General features: G+C 40.4%; 1 protein-coding gene and 1 long non-coding RNA gene across 3 annotated transcripts; one reads left to right on the top strand and one right to left on the bottom strand.

Moving 5' to 3' along the window:
* Nucleotides 1-222: 222 nt before the first annotated feature.
* On the bottom strand, nucleotides 223-10,641 carry LOC105355216 (leukemia inhibitory factor receptor). 2 transcript variants are annotated; one of them, XM_023961152.1, is made up of 16 exons: nucleotides 10,326-10,641; nucleotides 10,187-10,240; nucleotides 10,005-10,064; nucleotides 9,816-9,930; nucleotides 8,856-9,001; nucleotides 8,641-8,786; nucleotides 6,752-6,893; nucleotides 5,196-5,284; nucleotides 4,915-5,107; nucleotides 4,587-4,766; nucleotides 3,357-3,488; nucleotides 3,114-3,275; nucleotides 1,422-1,565; nucleotides 1,249-1,330; nucleotides 1,089-1,170; nucleotides 223-1,006 (listed from the first exon to the last, which is right to left on the bottom strand). In XM_023961152.1, the coding sequence occupies exons 1-16, from the start codon at nucleotides 10,387-10,389 to the stop codon at nucleotides 560-562; spliced, it is 2,238 nt and encodes a 745-aa protein (XP_023816920.1). In that variant the 5' UTR covers nucleotides 10,390-10,641; the 3' UTR covers nucleotides 223-559. The 2 variants fall into 2 exon arrangements, with proteins under 2 accessions (XP_023816920.1, XP_023816919.1); XM_023961151.1 differs by having other exon boundaries at nucleotides 8,641-9,001.
* Nucleotides 1,045-12,207, top strand: LOC111948377. Its single transcript, XR_002874360.1, has 3 exons — nucleotides 1,045-1,360; nucleotides 1,445-1,546; nucleotides 10,648-12,207. It is a non-coding gene; the product is annotated as an uncharacterized LOC111948377 (long non-coding RNA).
* Nucleotides 12,208-18,802: the final 6,595 nt, after the last annotated feature.

Here is an 18,802-nt window from a genome sequence, read left to right as displayed (position 1 = left end):
TGTGTGGATTCATGTTTGCTCCCTTTACCATGAATCCTCCTGTTTTGTTGCCATCCTTTTTTTAGATTTTGTTCAAATTGTGTTCCCTCCTCCACCAGCCCAACCAATAAATGGCTGTGCTTCCATGCCAGTTTGCCATTTTCATTTTTCACTTTCTTACCCAACTCTTCCTTTAAGAATATTTTTTCAAAGTAGAACCCAATCATCAGTCCTGTTGAAAACTTTCTTTGCTTCCTCTTTTCTTTTTTTGTCGTCCACTCGTTCCTCATTTAATATGAAGACTGCTACAGACAGGAAATTAACGGAGAACAACATCACAAAGAAAGTCCATAAGTGTGCACAACTGTAAAACCTGCCATGCTTCTTGCTCATTTTCCGGAATATTGGTGGCATAGGAAAAGTTGCCAACAACCAGCTGGTTGTTGAATCATTTGCAGTCCATAAATCAAATAAAAAACGTGTTATTCTTCATAAATACATGTTTGTAGTTTGGTTCTGACTCTATAAGAATCATTTCATAGGTTGCAGTGTCGTAGTGTTTGTTGCCGTCCCGCTTCTGTCAAAAAATGGTGAACATCTGTTGAGAGTCTGACGTCGAACCGGTGCTAAACTGCCGTACATAGTCTAGTTTTGTTCGGACCACTGTAATATCCCCTGACTTGTTTTTCATCCCCTCATGTGCCGGAGTCTCTGGTATCATTTGCTGGAACATTTCCATGGTGGTGTAGTCACTTGAAAAAGCCACCGGAGGTCCCAAGCAGTCTGTCTGTCGCTTCTCCAGAAATGTATCCGCCTCTAGAACAGGTGAGAGGTCTCCATCTTGTAGGTCCTTCTGGCTCCACTTGGAAGTCATCTCTGGTGGGTCTCCCTCCAGCTCGAAGGCACCGAGGGGTGGCAACACCGTGGCGAATGTGCAAGCAGGGACCAAAGAGTCATTTTCAAGAATCTGGAGACTCTCCGTGTCCCATTCTTCTACCTTCAGAGTGGCAAGTATTCCCAGAAGTTCCTGAGTAGAGGACAGTTAACGGTCAACATGGAGCATCTTTTGCAAGAAAACTAGGATGCCGAGGGGGGAAATGGATGCTCACCAGCTGACAGGAACCCTCTATTTTCTGCACAGCACTGCTGTTTCCAGGGTTTGGTATGTTTGGCCAAAACACAGATTTGGCTCTGGATGGAGATGAAGGACCAGACACAGTTAGATGATTTATAGTAGTACTTCGCTTCCTTTTTACACCTGAGCTTTACCTTTTTAGTATCGGGGTTCCAACAATCGCAACAGTGATCACAACTGCAAGAACTGTGATGACATTTCTGAAATGGAAATGTCCTATGCAAAGAAAGAGGGCAAACATCCGAGGTAAGCTACTTTTTTATTTTTTTTACCATGACTGGTGGAAACGTGTTTGAGCTGATAAAACCTTCATGATCTGTCTTAAAAAAGATTGTTGCACTTCTGACTCCTGCACCAGCAGAGGTGAAACCGGACACCTGGACCTGGTACATGGTGTCGACTTTGAGCTCCTGCAGTTTGCAGCTGTTAAAGGTAGGACCCACTGTTATGTCTGTGAAGAAATGACAATGTGCTGAAAGTTAAAAACAACACTTGAACTTATCAGGGACTAAAATGACAAAACAAGATCTTTGTTTTTTTTTTTGTTTTTTTTTTGTAACCTCTTGCACTATCAGTGCTATTGGACAGAACTCTGTGTCCCATTGAGTCCAACTTTTGTTTCATTTATTAACTTTTAAAATAAAAGATCAAACTATTTTCTATACCAATGGATGTCTGAACCTTGGAAAAACATAACTCCTGATTCTCTTTGGAAGGGTTTCCAGCATCCCATGTCTCTGTAGATTATTAGAGACTGTCTGATTAAGGCCAAACATTGTTGTGGACTAAATGAATTTACATGTGGTCCTACTGGAGTCTGTTGTTCAGATCACTGTTGTGCTGCAGAACTTAACTTCTCTTGAGTCACAAATTAAGCTGTATGTTTAGGATCAGAATCTATATATTCATCCCCTCCTAGGACGTCCTTTCAGGTATTTGGTTGCAACCAGGATCACATAATCACACTACCACCACCGTGTTTGACAGTTGCCCTGATTTTCTTCTTCTAAAGGCTCCAGACATTGACTCTATTCGAAAACTGGACTGGGTCACCACACTTGCTCTAACATGTTCTTGCCAATCTTCTTTTTTCCTCTCTTTTTATGCAAGTTATTTAAGTTTTACACCGATGCCTAATGACAATCAGATGTCTCAATAAAAGTAGGTGGAGTCTGCTGGCCCCCACCTCCACCGTTCAAAACGTTTGACAGATTTCGGGTAGCCTACTTTCCGTGGCAGGGGTGTGAACTTCCAACAAGTTCCCTCCTGATTGGCAATAGTGGTTGCCATAGAAACGTTCACTCACTCGGACCAATTACTGTTTACTGATGTCGTCTGGCTTCTCCACAGTTTCACGTTTCTCCATTTGTAAGTTGTGACTCTCAACGTGGTTTTCTGAAATTGTTTAGAGAAACTTCTCATGCTTTTTTATGAAACCTGCAGGTGTTTTCGCTCCTGAACCTAGCTGGGGGATAAAAGCCGGATCGCATTACAATCAGCTCTTTATTCCAAAGTCTAAAATATTAAATGCCAAATTCCAAAGTCTCAATTCCAAATTTCAAAGACTAAAGTTTAAATTCCAAATTCTATATTCTAAATTCCAAATTCTAAATTCCATATTCTAAATTCCAAATTCTAAATTCCAAAGTCCAAAGTCTTAGTTCTAAATTTCAAATTCTTAATCCTAAATTCTAAATTCCAAAGTCCAAATTTTAAGCAATTTATTTGGGTTTGTAATGCAAGAAAGTTTTTCAATCTAACTGTACTTGCTGGTTTGTTCAGTGTACCACCACAGTTGAACTCTGTTCATGCTGATAAAACATGTATTTTAGGGTGTGCTCTCTGTAAAGCCTCTTTGGTTTGACTGCTCGGGTCACGAAGGTCTTAGCTGATGGTGAGCAGGAACTCCACAGATCAAAATACCAATGAAGGCTGTGAGGCAGTGGAGAGCTTGGTTCACTGTTGCCTGGATTTTACAAATAAGACTTCATTGGCTTACTGGTCTCTGTCCTCACTCCTCTCTGGTTGCTGTGGGCGAAGTGAAGGATGTAACCACGCAGAAATCCTCTGACCTGCTCCTCTGGGATGGGCGACCACCGCACCAACGCTGAATTCAGCGTCACGCTGTGGCTGCTGATGTTTGCAGGAGCCCCCACAGGAGCTGTCAGGACACAGAACCACCAGTGGGTTGCAGCTGCTGAGTGGCCGGTAATGTTAGAATGCGTTACGATGGGGGACTCACAGCCTTCCAGGAAATAAACGTACGTCCTCCCATAGGTGCTCTCACTGTTGTTGACCTTTTTCATGTTGCAGGTGTCCTTATCGGGTCTGGTGTGCAGAACGATGCTGTATCTTTTGTAAGGCTCCAGAGGCTCTGAGTACCAAAGACAAAAATCATCAAATAATCACATCAACTGGAAAAAAATTGTTATTAAGTTTCTATAGTCACAATCTTCAGCCTGACCTGTCCTCTAAAATATGCAAAATGTTGAATGCATTTGTAAAACATGCCAGATCTGATCCATAGGAAGAAACAAATATTATTTATTTCTCCTTTAAGATATATATATTTTTTATATATATATATATATATATATATACATATATATATATATATATATATTTTTTTTTTTTAAACTACACAAACTCAAACTAATATGGAAAAGAACCCCCCTAAATGTCTTGGGGTAGTGGGCTAGAGCTCTTGGTGACAGATTAGGAACCAAAAGCGAAAAAAGGACCGGAAACATTTGAGGAACAAACAGTAGCATCTTACAGCCGCTTTGAGCTGCTTCAGCCCTTGTGGGTGAGAAGAAATATGAGACACATTTGTGGGATGTCAATGACAAAGGATAAAAAACGAGTTTCGAGCTTGTTTTCACCACGACATGGTCATAATCTTCAAGCAAATTTCACATGGAAATATGGGAACTCTCTTTTGAGAACCTCAAAGATCCCACAGCTAAGAGAAACCAACCACAGGGTTTGTTTATCCTCTTTGCTCCTGGGACATGCAGTTTTAATTTGATCAGTTTGACTTAAGTTTTATGCTGCCAGACTGCATTTGTTTTCTGCAACAGCTTTATAATCCAGTTTGACAGAAAACCGCGTGTGTCGCCACCAAAGCTACAAGGAAGAAGAACTGACTGACTGGTGGAGATGATCTTTACCCTTATTGGTCCTTCCACAGACTACAGATCTATCCCCCCTATCAGGCAGATCAGAGTCTGCTTGTTTGGTTGACTGTGTCTGAGAACCGGACCCAATGAGTGTGATGTCATCCATAAAAAAATTGCTTATTTTCGGCTCCAACCAAATTAAGTCAATTCCGTCGCCATTTCTTATAATCGTAAGGATGAGTGCCCAGGGAGGAGTCTATTTGAATGTATCGCTCTTCAGTATAAACTGCTAACACAAGAACAGCTCACGCATGTTACGTAGTCTGGGTCCAATTTTTTTACAATCTACCCACCTGGTAAAGGAGATAAGGTCTTATAGTAGTTGATGTCCTCATAAAAGGACCTGTAGCGCGCTGCTTGCCCACTTCCCTTCCACTCCACTGAATAGCAGATGAACATTTTGAGGACATCTGGCTTCCAGCGGATGGAAAAAGCTGTGCTGTTGTGGACCGTCACATTCAGCCTCCTGTCGTCTTCATTTAAGGAGGAAAAGTTTGTTCAGAACCAGTTCCTGTCATCGTTGATCCGTTCTAAGCGGTAGAGGCTGAAGTCTAAAGTCTCTGAAGTATTTAGCCTGATGATTGCAAAGTCCTGTAAGGCCTGAGATGGGGGTGTACCAACCGTGCATTGTCTCCCGCTCTGGAATGATGTGGCTCACGGGTGTAGAGACGCTTGCATTGTTGTACGTGCTGATGTTGATCTGATAGGCTGAATATGAGAGGATTAACCGGAAATCCGACAGACAGGTGTCCACCTGCTGGCGTGGGGGCTCTCCCGACACTTTCCCGATGGTCAGGCGGTGGCAATCATGTAGCTGTTCAGCAGCAGAACACCAAAAAGACGGATATGATCAGATTAGACTTGCTTTTGCTGCTATTTCCTTGAGTTAAAACAACAAATACCTTGAAGGCTGCAGAGATCAGCCTTTGGCCTGTTTCCTCAGGAATGTCCGTGTCTTTGATGCTGACGACAGCGTGCTGAGTTGTGAGCTCTGAAAGACCGCATTACTCAATAAGAATTTTCCTTGTTAGAGATAAAAGTATTGATTGATTTCAGTGGTTTGGTTTTTCTTTGATCCTCTGGGGTTGTCTCATAAAGCAATCTACATTTTGGGTTTTTTGTTTCCTTTTTAGTTTTTTGGTATCAGATGAGTTTCAGGGCTTTTTTTTAATTCTCGTCTTTCACACCCACCAAGTTCACAGCTTCATTCAATCATTTCTTGCTCAGACTAGCTAATTATCAGCCTGCTTTTATACATTTTTTTATCTATTATTTACTCTTTGGTCATTTGGGAACATTTTCTTAATCCAACAAAACCGGAGTCAAACATTATATCTCTTCCTGAGATGATTTTCATAAAATATTAACACCTTCTTGTTTTATATCAATGTATGTCCTTAAAACAACAGATTAAGGTTTTGCACTGTCTAAAATATCAGTAGCATTAGACGTATTGGCACCTGGGCCTTGCGCCAAATCCTGGTTCTAGTGACTCTAATCCCGCCTGGGTTCCGGCTCTCCCTACCCTACCTGCTGCTAAATACCTGGATCAGGTTTGTTCAGTGTCTCAGGGACCGAAATCATCAGATGTAGTAAATCAGCCACAGACGGGCAGTGTATTCATGAAAAACAAGCAGGGTAGTGCGATCAGCCCATACCATTATCTTACCTCCTTCACAGTTGCATCCCATCAACATCGTGCCACCAAACTGACCAATCTGAATGTCCAAGGGTGCAAATTGCTTCTTTAGATTTTGTTGAAACCATTGACTGTATATGAGAACTGGACTAAGTAATATCTTCCCCCTCGTGTTCCAAACAGGGAATACCTGCTGGCTCCAAGAAGCCAAAATCCCATAGACTTCTATAGAGAAATGAACAGATGTTCCTCAGTCTTTCTATTGGTCAGAGGAACCATTCTTGATCTGATACCTTTTTACAACATGTTCTTGATAATCCTCGTTTTTTTCACGATATATTTTTCTTCATTTCAAGTCATTCAAGTCATGAACTGGCCAATCGGATGCCTCGATTCAAGTAGATGGAGCCTGCTGGCCAAAGTTTGATTGACAGATTCTCCCGAGCCCGCTTTCAAGTGGTGGGCTGTGGCCTTCCTGATTTTTGAGAGTGGTTACCATAGAAACGTTGACTCAGACCGACTTGGACCAATCACTGCTTAATGACGACATCAGGCTCCAATATGTCGGAATATCGTAGCAAAATGCTGACTGGATTGATTTCATTGGACCCGGAAGTAAACCATATGGATGACATCACTCAGTCCAGTACTCGTATACAGTCAGTGGTTAAAAGCACAAAACCAAATGATTCCAAAATATTTCCTGGTCATTTTCTTTCTATTTTTACATTTTGGTTAGTCTTCTTTTGCAATCCCCACATTCACATCAGCTCTGGAACTGGACTGAACTCCTCTTTCGGACAAAAAGCAGCCTCCTACCCCTTGGGACGATGTAAACGCTGCTCCACGGACACTGAGAGCACCTCTCATTAGTGACACATCGGGCCTGCACAGCATAAACCAGCGAGGTGTTCAGGTTCCTCACTCTGCACGTGTTTGCATCGAGGGACTCCACAATCGACTGCAAACAAAGCACAAACAAACCAACACAACCTTATGAGTTTTCTTTGAATCATTGGTGAAACTGTTGCCATAAAATATTTGTAAATAAGCTTGTAGTAAAAGTTTCTTCAGGTTTAAAAGTAGCTTTTCAAAATAAGACTTGTTTTGTACATAGATGCTTCGGCACTGTTCATTACTGGATCTCCTTTTATGCTCATTTAAATCTGGTTTGTTTTCTTACAGAAGGGAAGTTTGACTAAGTGTGGATTCAGACTGGACACATATTGTCCGCTTAAAGTGAACCAGATTTAATGTCCTCCGATAATCCGGGACAAATTTTCAGTCTGAATACACCCAAGTGGACCCTGATCCTGGACCAGGAACCGCTCTCGGACCCATCTTTGGAGGTAGTCTCGGTTCGTTTCCAATGGGACGGAGCTTCTGTTTGCTCTGAGGTTCCTCAGTCTGAATTCAATCTGTTCCCGGAGCGGAACAACTGAACCAAAACAGCCACCGTAGCCAACGTAAACAGAGTAGGAATGTAGCAACAAATCGATTGTTGTGGTATCAGCCAGAAACCTTGTAGTTTCCTTAACAGAATTCTCTTAAAACAATGCCCTTAACGTCACTTAACGATGAGACACAGCAACTTATTGAAATGTGATCGGATGAATTCAGACTCATTAATCGACTTTTAAAGTGATCCACATTGCTTCTCACTGTTTTCCTGTTAATCTATTTGTCAGAAACACTCATCAGTGCACCTTCTTAACCGTCCTCCTGCCAGTAACCGCCCTGCAGCTCACCTCCACCGGACCAAGACAGCGAGTAAAAAGTGTTGATTCTGACGTTGAGACAGACGTTCAAAATTTGTGAGGGTAATATAAAGTTGGAATGAACTATAAGTGCAGGACTTCCATCATTTCTGACTCTAGTTACTTTGCCCCGCCTTCGTAATTCATGACCAATGAGTGAAGAGATCTTTTGATTACAAGCTTAAGTCAGGAACAGGAAAGTCGGCTTGACGGGAATCTGGATCAAACCAAAAGCTTTTACCAGTCTGAGTACAGCGTTTAACATCATGTTGGTCAGATCGCTTGGAGGCAAATTTGTTTCCATATCATCAGTGTAAAACTTTAAAAGAATGTGCAAATACATTTCAATGATTACAAACGTTTGGAACAAAAAAATGTCACACATGTTCACTTGAAAACTGTTGAAAAAGTTAGTATTTTTGACATGTTCCTTATGACATTTGGACTGTACTGGCTTTAGGAAGTCTAAATATATTTATAAAATACGTTTTTGTTTTGTTCTATTTATTTTTTAATTTGGATTAAATGCATTGTTGGTAGTTTTGTATCTTTGGAAGATGCATTAAATGGATACTGTGTCAAACCAAAAGCCAAATATCATTAAAAAAATAGTTAGGTAAAGCAAATAGTGGCTGAAATGTACAAGTTCACTTCCTCGCACTTCCTTTTCAAGCAAATAATGACATTATTTTTGACAAACTTTACCTTTAATGGATACAATGTGTCAGGTATTGTATCTATAAGTACGAATATGTCCATCTCTGATAACTACTTATCATAATGGTGTCATTGATATGTATATGTGGATGTATTATATGGATATGCATCGTCATTTACTTGATAACATCTAAAAATTGATGTATCTATGTTGTGTTTGTCTTCTTCAGTGGTATGATTGCTTAAAATGAGCCAAATCCAAATTCCAAAATCAAATCCAAGTTTTCTTCTGACCTCATCCCAGTTTGGACTGTCCAGGACTTTATATCTGACAGCAAACTTGTTGATTAGCTTTGCGTCCTCCTGCTTCCAGGTTACGGTCACACGTAGCTCTCCATCGCTGCGGCTCAAGCTCACATTTACCGGAGGCTCACAACGCACTAAAATAAACAAAGAAGTTCTTGTTAAAGCTATAAAAAAATGATAAAAAAGACAGTGTAAGGACTTACACAGACTCTTTGGAGAACCGTGGAAAACGGCTGTGGTGCAGTGGTCAGAGTGCAGGTTCTCAAAGATCTCCACACTCAAATTTGTGTTTTTTTGTCTGCGGATTGTTTGATGAAAATTAGAAATATTCTGAAAGATCTTTTTGCTTCTGTTGAGACAAGAAAAGGAGAGTTTATCGTAAATAAATCGCATCAAAGGTAAAGAATATGTTGCCTCATCTTTTGGAGTAATCACACAGGACAAAGTAAAAAAAAAAAAAAAGCAGCATAATGCCCTTTACTTTCTCTATATGGGTCAAAGGTGATGACGTTTTGGTTCAGGTACTGATGCGAGAAGTCCTCTGGGTTGTGTCTGTGTTTTCTCACTACTTAGTGCACTATAACCACTGTTTATCCTTTTTTTCAGTGTTTGAATTTACACTTACAAAATTCAGCACCCTTGACATTTCCTAGAGGGCCTTAATAAGACTAGCTTTACATGATCCTCACTTGATTGCTGAATACAGACCATAATCCATTGCGTTTGAACAATTCGTCTAACACCATTTTTTTCTGGGTGTACAAAGTTACAGTTTCAAAATCCAGACCCCTAGAAACGTTCCAGAATTGTCTGTGAAGAACTAGCGTTCACCGTTGCTCACTAGATTGGCAAATATAGACCATGATGCATTGCGTTTGGACAATTTACATAAATCCTCCACGTTGTCATTGTCAGAACACAGATGATTCATACACAGTCTTAATAAAAATGTTATTATGTCACGCTAGCAATTGGGCGACGTAAAAATAAAGTTGTTGCGTTATATTCCAGGGCACAAGGTCATCCTGCACAGTTTAGCCTTTTCGGGGGGTCACAGTTTTTTTTCTGCCAACTGGTTGCCATGGCAACCAGTTCCTTTTTTTTGTTAAAGCCCGAAGGACAACGTCAGCGGCCCAGCGTTTACGAAAGATGTGCTTTCTTACTTTTGGGTGACAACGAGCGTGTACGTGTTGTGAGCTGCGTTGCGTCCCGGCCTCCACGTACAGTTGTACGTTGGTTGGTAATGGCGACTAAAGCAGTCCAAGTCCCGGACTCCGTCTGCGGACACAACGAGTCACTTTTCATGTCTCAGACCGAACAGCTGACGAGTCCTGACTGTGTGTTTTCTGTACCTGGGTGATGCCTACAGCGCTGGAGACTGACAAACGTTGGGTTGACCTTTTTGCAGCTCTCTGGAAATCACCAATGTTTCAGAAATAGGTCAATAGGTTTTACAGATACGTTTCATGAGGCAAACCTCTGAAAGGGGGGGACAGCATTTATCTTTAATGTGGAGAAAACAAGTCAGACGTACCTGTGGAAGCCTGGGAAGGAGGGCAGAACATGGAGCAAATGATCAGCATCAAACCTTCAGTGAAAAGGATCAACCGGTTACATTGTTCCTCCCAGAGTAGCAGCTCATGTTAAACAGAAGCTGATGGTCAGATTCTCACCAAAAATGAGGAAACTCAGAGAACCTCCACTCTTTGAATCCAGCTGAGCGGCTCGGCTCAACATGCTGCCTGCGGCTGCCTGAACAACTGAAACCAAGAAGGTGGGTTTGAGGTAATCTCACGCCCACGAGCTGCAGTCATTCAGCCAGAATGCTCACTGAAGCTGCTCATGAAAATGAGCAGCCAGGAAACTATCAGGGAGTTTTACGCTCGGCGCGTCGAAGAGGCGGGGACGAGTTTTCCCACGAGGGGTTCAGCGACTGACAAACGGCAGTTTGCAGAAATGATCACCCTGTTTTTACTTCTTCTTTTCCACTTATAGATCTGTTCAGCCCTTGAGGCCCCTCTGCAGGCCCAGGTCAGCAGATCCCTCCGCTCTGCAGGAAGTCCTCCATTCATCGTCACCAAGGACTGATAACCTCTGGGACTCCAGAGCTGACAAATTATTTAGATTTCCAAGAACTGAGAGGACACCACACACTGTGAGGATCAAGCTACAACCCTTTCATCAAAATGAGTAGAAGAGGGAAGTTTCCAGGTTTAACCTTTTGAAAAAGATGAAAAAATAAAGTCATTAAAACTGAGGAGGGACTGTAGTCCTGCAGAAGTCCTGGACCTGTGGTTTTGCGCAATACTGCACCTTTGAGCAAACATGTTACCCCTGCCAAAATACTCAAAAACACACACCCAGTACTATATAAAAAACAAATTTTGGACATAGAGGACGACCCCTCCAAGAACTGATGACATCACAGCGAGAGAAACATTCGAGAAAAATCCACTGGGCCAAAATCTCTTGTGGGCCTCAAAAAAATCGGTTCAAAAACCACTAATGAAACCAAAATACACATGTTGGATGTTTCCACAGGATGTTTTAAAATTATTATGGGATGCGGCCATTCCATAATATTTGGCTAATTTCACATTTAACTATTATTTTACTTTGTTTTACCTTCTAAGCAAGAAAGATTAAGAAAAAGACCTTTTGAAAAACAAAAAAGGGAGTTACCGAAATGACACAAGACAGTCATTATAATAAAGAAAATCATTAAATTATTAAAATAATTAGAATTAAAAACACATAAAACCTCTTCGCACAACATGGGTAAACAAAACTTTTGTCAGGGCGATCTTCACGAAATTCCCCAAGTCTCTAACCACAACCAAAGTTTGGTTGACCTTTGACCTCGACAAGAAGTTGCCATTGCGAGGTTTTAAAAAAAGGTAAAAAATAGAATCCCGGCTACAAATTTTGATTTATCGCCTCCTGACTCCTCAAACATCCTTTGGAAGATTTCAGAAAAAATGTTGGATTTAGAAGTCGGAGATTTGGAACTGCATTAGCAATCCCTTGTTGCTTACATAATTTAACAGAATATTGTGAAGTTGTAATACAAGCTGAAGGGTCTACACAGCAATATGACATAGAATGTGACAAGGAATGTGGGTGTGGTTAACAAAAACCCTCCGTTGCCACGGAAATCTAAGAATTTACTTTTGCCGATTTTTCTAAAAATTTCATAGACCTGTTTGTTACCTTCAGGCAAACAAAAAATTAAATAGTTGCTATGGAGATAAAACCAGCAGAAAAGCGGCACAAATTGAATTCGTGCAGCATCGTAGTGAGGGGCGTGTAGCAGCCGCTCAGCCAATGAGGTAAGAGGGCGCTCACCGCTTTATTCTTCATCGCAATTTAAATATTTCTATTTAGCATAAAAACCAACACGTATCCACCAAATTTCTGAATTAGTATTTTAAGATAAGATTTTATTATTTAGCAGCAGATTTAGGATTTAAAAAAAGGGACGATAGAGGGTAAAATGTTGGATAGTCACAATTTTTAATCTGTTTGAATCTAAATAAAGATGCATCTGACTTTGCTTATATGTATTTTTCTTTCCTCTTTACATGTTTAAATAGCATTGAGTGAACATAGAGGCTCTTTTTATTTAGCTGTCAAACTATTTTTTTTGTTTAAATTGGGGGGGGAAATTGCGTAATCTCAAGATCAAACATTTGACAGATGTCAACATTAGTTTGTGGATGGTAATACATTTGAAGGAATGAAAGATTAAAAGAGGAATGCATTCTGTTTCTTTATTCCTCTGTTTTAATCTGTTTTTTTTTAAGTGAACGCTTTTGTTTAGATGTTAAAGTTTGACAGTTTTTATCCTCGAAAGCACTTTGTGGAAGAAAAGCTTTTTTTTTTTTTTTTTTTTACTGTTTTAAGATGGAACTTGATTCCATCTTAAACACAAAACTTTAAATTAGTTTTAAGGCTTTTATTTTTTAAAATATCTTACTGAAAAAAGATTTCACGTTTTTTTAGACAACTGTTTTTCTAAAGTTGAGTTTATTTACTCGTTGGGACAGACTAGTTCCTGGAAGGCTGGTATGAAACTGATGCAGCTCTCACACCTAAAGCTGCTATGACTAGGACTTTCCCATAAGAAAGGAAGGCTTGCCGTAAAATAAAAAAATATCTCACACCATCAGAACTTCCTTCATTTTTTGAGCTTACTCTTCACAAACACAATCATTTATTTAGAGCAGTTTGATGTGAGCGAAATGACTCTGGATCCTCCGAAACGTGTCATTAAAAGTTGGCTTAATCCAAAAGTGCTTCTGAAAACCGTTTTTCCTGAAAGACGCTGTTGGGAGAAGAGAAAGACGATGCTGGTGGAACACGGTGTGTGTCATGTACAGTGTGAAAACCACCACTGTAACTGTCTGTCTTCATTTTGGCTTTTGGAAATGTCATCACACTCATCACAGAACCAATTCACCAAATGCTGATGGAGTGGAATATCAACTGACCCGTATAGTTCCTGAACCTTTTTCAAGAGAAAAAACAAAAAAGATCTCAGTTAACTCAGAAAAAGAAACGTCGTTTTTGTTATTTCTGGGTTACAAACAAACACCCACATGCACACAAACGGACAAATTCATACACGTAAACACGAATGCACACACACACACATAGACGCATACAAACACACCCACATGCTCGCAGACACACACACAATACATGGACACAAACCTACACGCACACACAGACACATGTATATACCAGCGCATGCAAACACACACACATAATAACACATGTACTCACAAACACACGCACGCACACAAAGGCACACACTCTGGAATCACCGCTTCAATGTAACACACAGAGCAGTTAATACATGGAAACAGGGTAAATTTACTTTATTTATGCATTCGTAGCCTCTTTATCCTGACAATAGTCCTCTGTTCACTGTTGTGTGTGTGTCCCCTCGTGCTTGTGTACTTTATTGTGTGTGTATTTGCATTTGTGAGCTTGTGTGTGTGTGTGTGTGTTTCCTGAGGATGTCCTCAGGAAACAGAAATTTCAGCATCATTGTCCTCCGGACTGCCTCAAAACCTAGAAGGACCGAAAAGCTGCAGTTTCCCAAATGACCACTGGAGGCAGGTTGCAGGAAAGAAAAAACATCTCGACTCTCGTGTCAAAAAGTGACATTTGACACAAAAAATAAACACATTTACCGTCTGGTTTCACATCTTTTATTTTAGATTTATTTTCTATTCATACCAACTGTGTGAATTGCTTTTTTAAATCCGTTTAAATTTAAAAGAAATATTAGGAATGTGTTGTTTTTGATTGACAGGTGAGTGGACCATCCTGTGGACGCAACAAAATCTCTCACTTGAATCTGTCCCGCCCATTCTTGGAACATTGTTGAGGTGGGCGGAATAAACTCCGGTCGCCCGTCTCACTTGAGGCTTGTGATTTGCAGGTCAGAATCCTTGAATTAGAAAATACCGGGCTCAGCCCAGAGGATCTTCCTCCTGAGTTCCAGGACATCCCGCTCGGTGCAGTTAGCATCCATGCTTTGATGATTCTGGACAGTTTGATCTCTGCAGGTGAGAATCCTTACAAAGAGTCAAAAGTCAGCTAGTTATCTGAGGTGGAAAAGACTCTGATGGACCTTCCTCACCAGGGCGATGATGAAAGTAGGCAGATAATGTCGGTCCCTCTGAGATGTTGACTAAAATCGTCTAACCTGTAGCTCTCGACTTCTTTTTCTCAGGTTTCCTTGGTGCAGAGGTTCAGTTATGATCTCCGTACAGTAAAAGCGTCATCTGTCAGAACAACCCCCTGGCATGGCATGTTGTAGTATTTGCTTGGTTTGATGTTGTGCCTCCTTTTTGCAGCACTTGCGGATGACCTGTGTTGGTAGCCATCCCTCCATCCATTCATCCATCCATGGTTGGGCTGTTGGGCTTTGTGGAAGACCTCAGCCATCCCACAAATAAACCCCATTTCTGTAGCCTGTGTGGAACATCTTGTTGCCAAGAGGTGGAGAAGTTATAACAACTCTGTGTTCATAGGATTTTATCATTATGGATTATTCACATGATGGATTGACACGACAAACTGATGGTCTCGACATGTGTTCAGGTACTGTTGGTTCAATGGCAGCCGTTGGGGTTAGCACGGCTCTTTGTGGTGACTGTGATTGCTCTGTTTAGTGATGAAGACGTAGACCGGAGCACACTTCAACGGATCAGCATGACTTAACAAAGCTATGACCCCGAGAATGGAAGTCCGCTTAGCTTTTTTTAAATGGCTTTTTATCATCCAATTATCAGTGGATGGTAACAAACAAAGAGTTCTTGCCTCCACCTCATGCTGCGTTCTTACCGCCCTCTGCAACACAAAGTCCATGTTTAAGTCCGTAAATGCATTCTTACATAAACACCATTGGACACTATGTTTTTAAGTCCATTTTCGGGCTCTACTGTACGTACAAAACACGTGGCCATTGAATGCAGATTGAAAGTTAAACCAAGTGGAACTTTGACCAATCAGGGACTCTGATTTGGTGGTCACGTATGGATGGTGTTACATAAGTGCCGACCATTTGAAAACTGATCACAGAGGGCCAATAAATATTTGCGGTTTTGTGCACCGCCGGAATTCTATGACACCAAGTCTTTCAAATATTCGAACAGAGCTGTGGGGAAAAAAACGGAGCAAGATTTGCAAGATTGACACCACTCCGACATTTCACCAAACCTCTTCCAACTGAACCAGGTACGAACAGTCCAGTGTGAACACCGTATGCTAAAAGCGCATAGGATGACTGTATGGAAAGGGGTGGAACAGCGGCATCCGCGCTCAGGTCCAGATAAATGTGGACAATGTGAACGCAGGCCAGAGGAACCAACCATAGCTCCTCAAGGCGTCGCCTGTTCTCCCTTAGAAAAGTCAGTTCCTCTTCAAAAAGTCTTGTCACAGAAATAAACCTAAGTTCCTTCTTTTGCTTGAGCTGTTTCAAGAAATGTTTTCATTTTAAGTGTGTGTTTGCCATTTCACAGGAGGAAAATGGTGCAAAAGTGTTTCCTCCGACCTGTCAGAGGGGATTTTGACACAATTTTCTGGAACTGTTTCAAAAAAATCTTTTGTTTTTAGCCCGTTTTTAGGGTTTTGTTTGCTATTTGATGAGAGGAATAGGAATTAAACGGTGGAACAGTGTTTCCTTAGACCTGTCAGAGGAGATTTTAACACTTTTTTTTTGCTCCTTGTGATACCGAGAAAGTCAGAAAGACTGAAGTTTGGTGAACTTGTCGCTGCATGTTCCTTTTTCTGAACTTTGAGCACACAGGAAGCTCACCTCACACTTCGCTGGGTTAAAGTCAGTGAACTTGAAAACCATCAGCGTTTTGCTTATCTTGATCTTAACTTGGTTCCTTAAGGCCGCGCATGTTGCCTAGGGAAGGGCGGAGCCCGCTGAGCAACCTAAAGGCTGCCGAAGAGTTAAACAACACACCAAAAACAGGCGTATTAGGATAGACTCTTTAATGAAGTCTGAACAGGAAGTTTGTTTCCGCTAAATGTGTAAGAGTCTGCCTACTCATGTTTTTGTCAGCTCTAAATTTCCCCTTCTTAGCTCTTATCATCTGTAAAATCTGCCGCATGCCGTGTCTCACATGTCGCCTGCATGGCTTAAACACGCTGTAACTTAACCTTCTGTTTGTTTCATAAATGTACATTTTCTGGTGACATTTTATCCGAATTTTGGAGATATTGTTTCAACTGAGAAGTCTTTTCTTGCAACTTTTTTAACCTGCAAAATACTCAGATGTTAGTTTTGCATGTTCTGGGTGTAAATTGAGGACTAAAAAAATTCGCACATGCGATGTGTTGAAAAGCACTTTGATAGACTTTTTGGGGTTTTACACCCTCACCTTTTTTTTGGAGACCCCAGTAGGCATTTCTGCAGTCATCTCCCGAATTCGTACAGAATTCATTTCAATCAGAAATGAACCACTAACAGCTTGTCGTCCTTTGACGGGGGTGTCCAAACTTTCTGCAAAGACTTGGTAGTCTTCTGCAGATTTGGTATGGTGAAAATGTTTGAGGGCCTATTTTAATAACATAAAATGCAAGTGAACTATTTAAGGAACATTTCATTGCAATGACATACTTTTCATTTCTTCACATAGAAAACAAATACAGGTTAGAGGTCTAAATATTTATTTAAAATCCAAATGACCATAAATGTTTCATTCCCAGTCGACTTGTTGTAGAAAGCATTTCTCATCTGAACCTCTTAAAAAGAGTCACAGTCTCTTGGCCTTGAAGGCAGATACAGTTGTTTCACATTTCATTTCAAATGTTTTTGCCAATTTCCACTTGTACTGGAAGCCATGACCCTCACTGTCTACCTTTGATTTGTATTTTCAGTTTAAGTTTTAGAAAAATGAACAAGAAAGCGTCATGGAAGCGTCGCACGACATGTAGCCAACCACAGTCAAGAAATCGTATACACAGCTTTTAGAAAATGCTGGGGGTTGCATTTAAACACAGGCTGCATTTGGCCCACAGGCCGGACTTTGGACATGCCTGTTGTATGACAAAAATTCTCAAATTGAGGGATCTACTTTGATGAGAATTTTTTAATATTTCCTTTTTTTATTCCATCTTTATAAAAAAAACATTGGATTTCTGTTTGCTTCGTTTGCAGATCTATTATTACAACAACGTCAAATCCGCTATTTTCTTTTATCTATTTATTTTTTAATTTGTCCTGTCAAGTAGCTGTCAAGAAATATGCCAGAGGCCTCTTGAGTTGGACAAATGTTACGATGAGGGATTATGACTCTTCAGACACACGAGGTGTTTATTTATATAAACCCCTTTGGTATTTGAGGCTAAACTATATCAATTATATTTGCCTACTTTTCTTGTTGGACCTGATGGAAGAGAGAAAAGAGAGATAGGGATTTTAGAATTCCAAAAAGAGCCCATTTGTAACTGAAGGTTTATCACTTTTACAGCTTTTTTATGGTTTTCAAAATCATATTTTTAATATATTCAGATGTCAGAAATTCAAAACAGTTTTTCCTTGGTATTTAACACAATTGGACACTCAGTTGTTTTTTTATTTAAATCCCCTTTCAACCCGTAGAAATGTCTGAATGGTTCCTAAAAATGCAAACAAAACCCAATGCTGCCAAAACCGTAGTTAATTTCTACTAAACGTACGACGACCTTTGGAAGACGCTGAACCATTTAAAGACAAAATTTCCATGTTTGATGTTTTTAAATGCTCATTAAATACTTATTTAAATGACAATGATCAAGTATCAACCTGCTCTAAGGAACCTGCTCCCTTCTTGAGAAACACCCCCTTTTTCTCTCCATTTCCCAGTTCTCCTCAAGCCATTACTCTGTCAACAAACTGAACATTTCCAGATCAACTTCTGGTTAACCAGCCGCTTGTTTTGCCGCACTATCTGCTCGGCAGCACCCAGAGCGCTCAGTGAAATGTGGCCAGTGTCAGAGAAACAGCAGGCTTCTTGACATGTGAAAGGCTAAAAATTAGATCAGGCTTACCAGGAAAGACCGGAGTGATTCAGAAAGCTCTGACATGAAAAGCAGCAGTCATAACAGGAAGCATATTTCATCTCTGAAGGGTTTCTGTAGTAAAATTTGGCTTCGAATTTTTTTCCATTTGTTTTTCTCGTAAACCACTTGAATGTGCTTCACCGTCTGTAGTTTAGGGCTGATGACAAACAAGCTCTTTAGTCACAAATATCACGTCTTTGTGAATCAGTTCTATGGAAAATGCATCAAAACGTCCTCCAGAAGGTTTATGTCATCCACTATTCGACCAAGTGGCAGTTGAAGTAGATTTCAATTAATGTTATCAAGTGAAGAGATAAATTAAAAAAATGTATTTTCAAAGCAAAGAATTATATAAGAAAGTAGAGTTAAGAGGATTTTTATAACCTTTTTATTCACAAACACATTTTTTTGTTTTTGAAAGATCAAAATGAGTACCAATTCACAAATAGATAAATCTATTTATGAAATGAAGAACATTTGTGGTAAAAAGAGTCTATTTAATGTCCTTCTCAACACCCCCCCCCCCCTGCTTTTTAACTGTGGTGTTTCGCAGGGTTCTAAACTGGGACCACTTTTTTTCCTC

The sequence above is a fragment of the Oryzias latipes genome, chromosome 12 (assembly GCF_002234675.1).
Source record: "Oryzias latipes chromosome 12, ASM223467v1".
Taxonomy (NCBI): domain Eukaryota; kingdom Metazoa; phylum Chordata; class Actinopteri; order Beloniformes; family Adrianichthyidae; genus Oryzias; species Oryzias latipes.
This window is presented reverse-complemented; position numbering and strand designations above follow the sequence as displayed.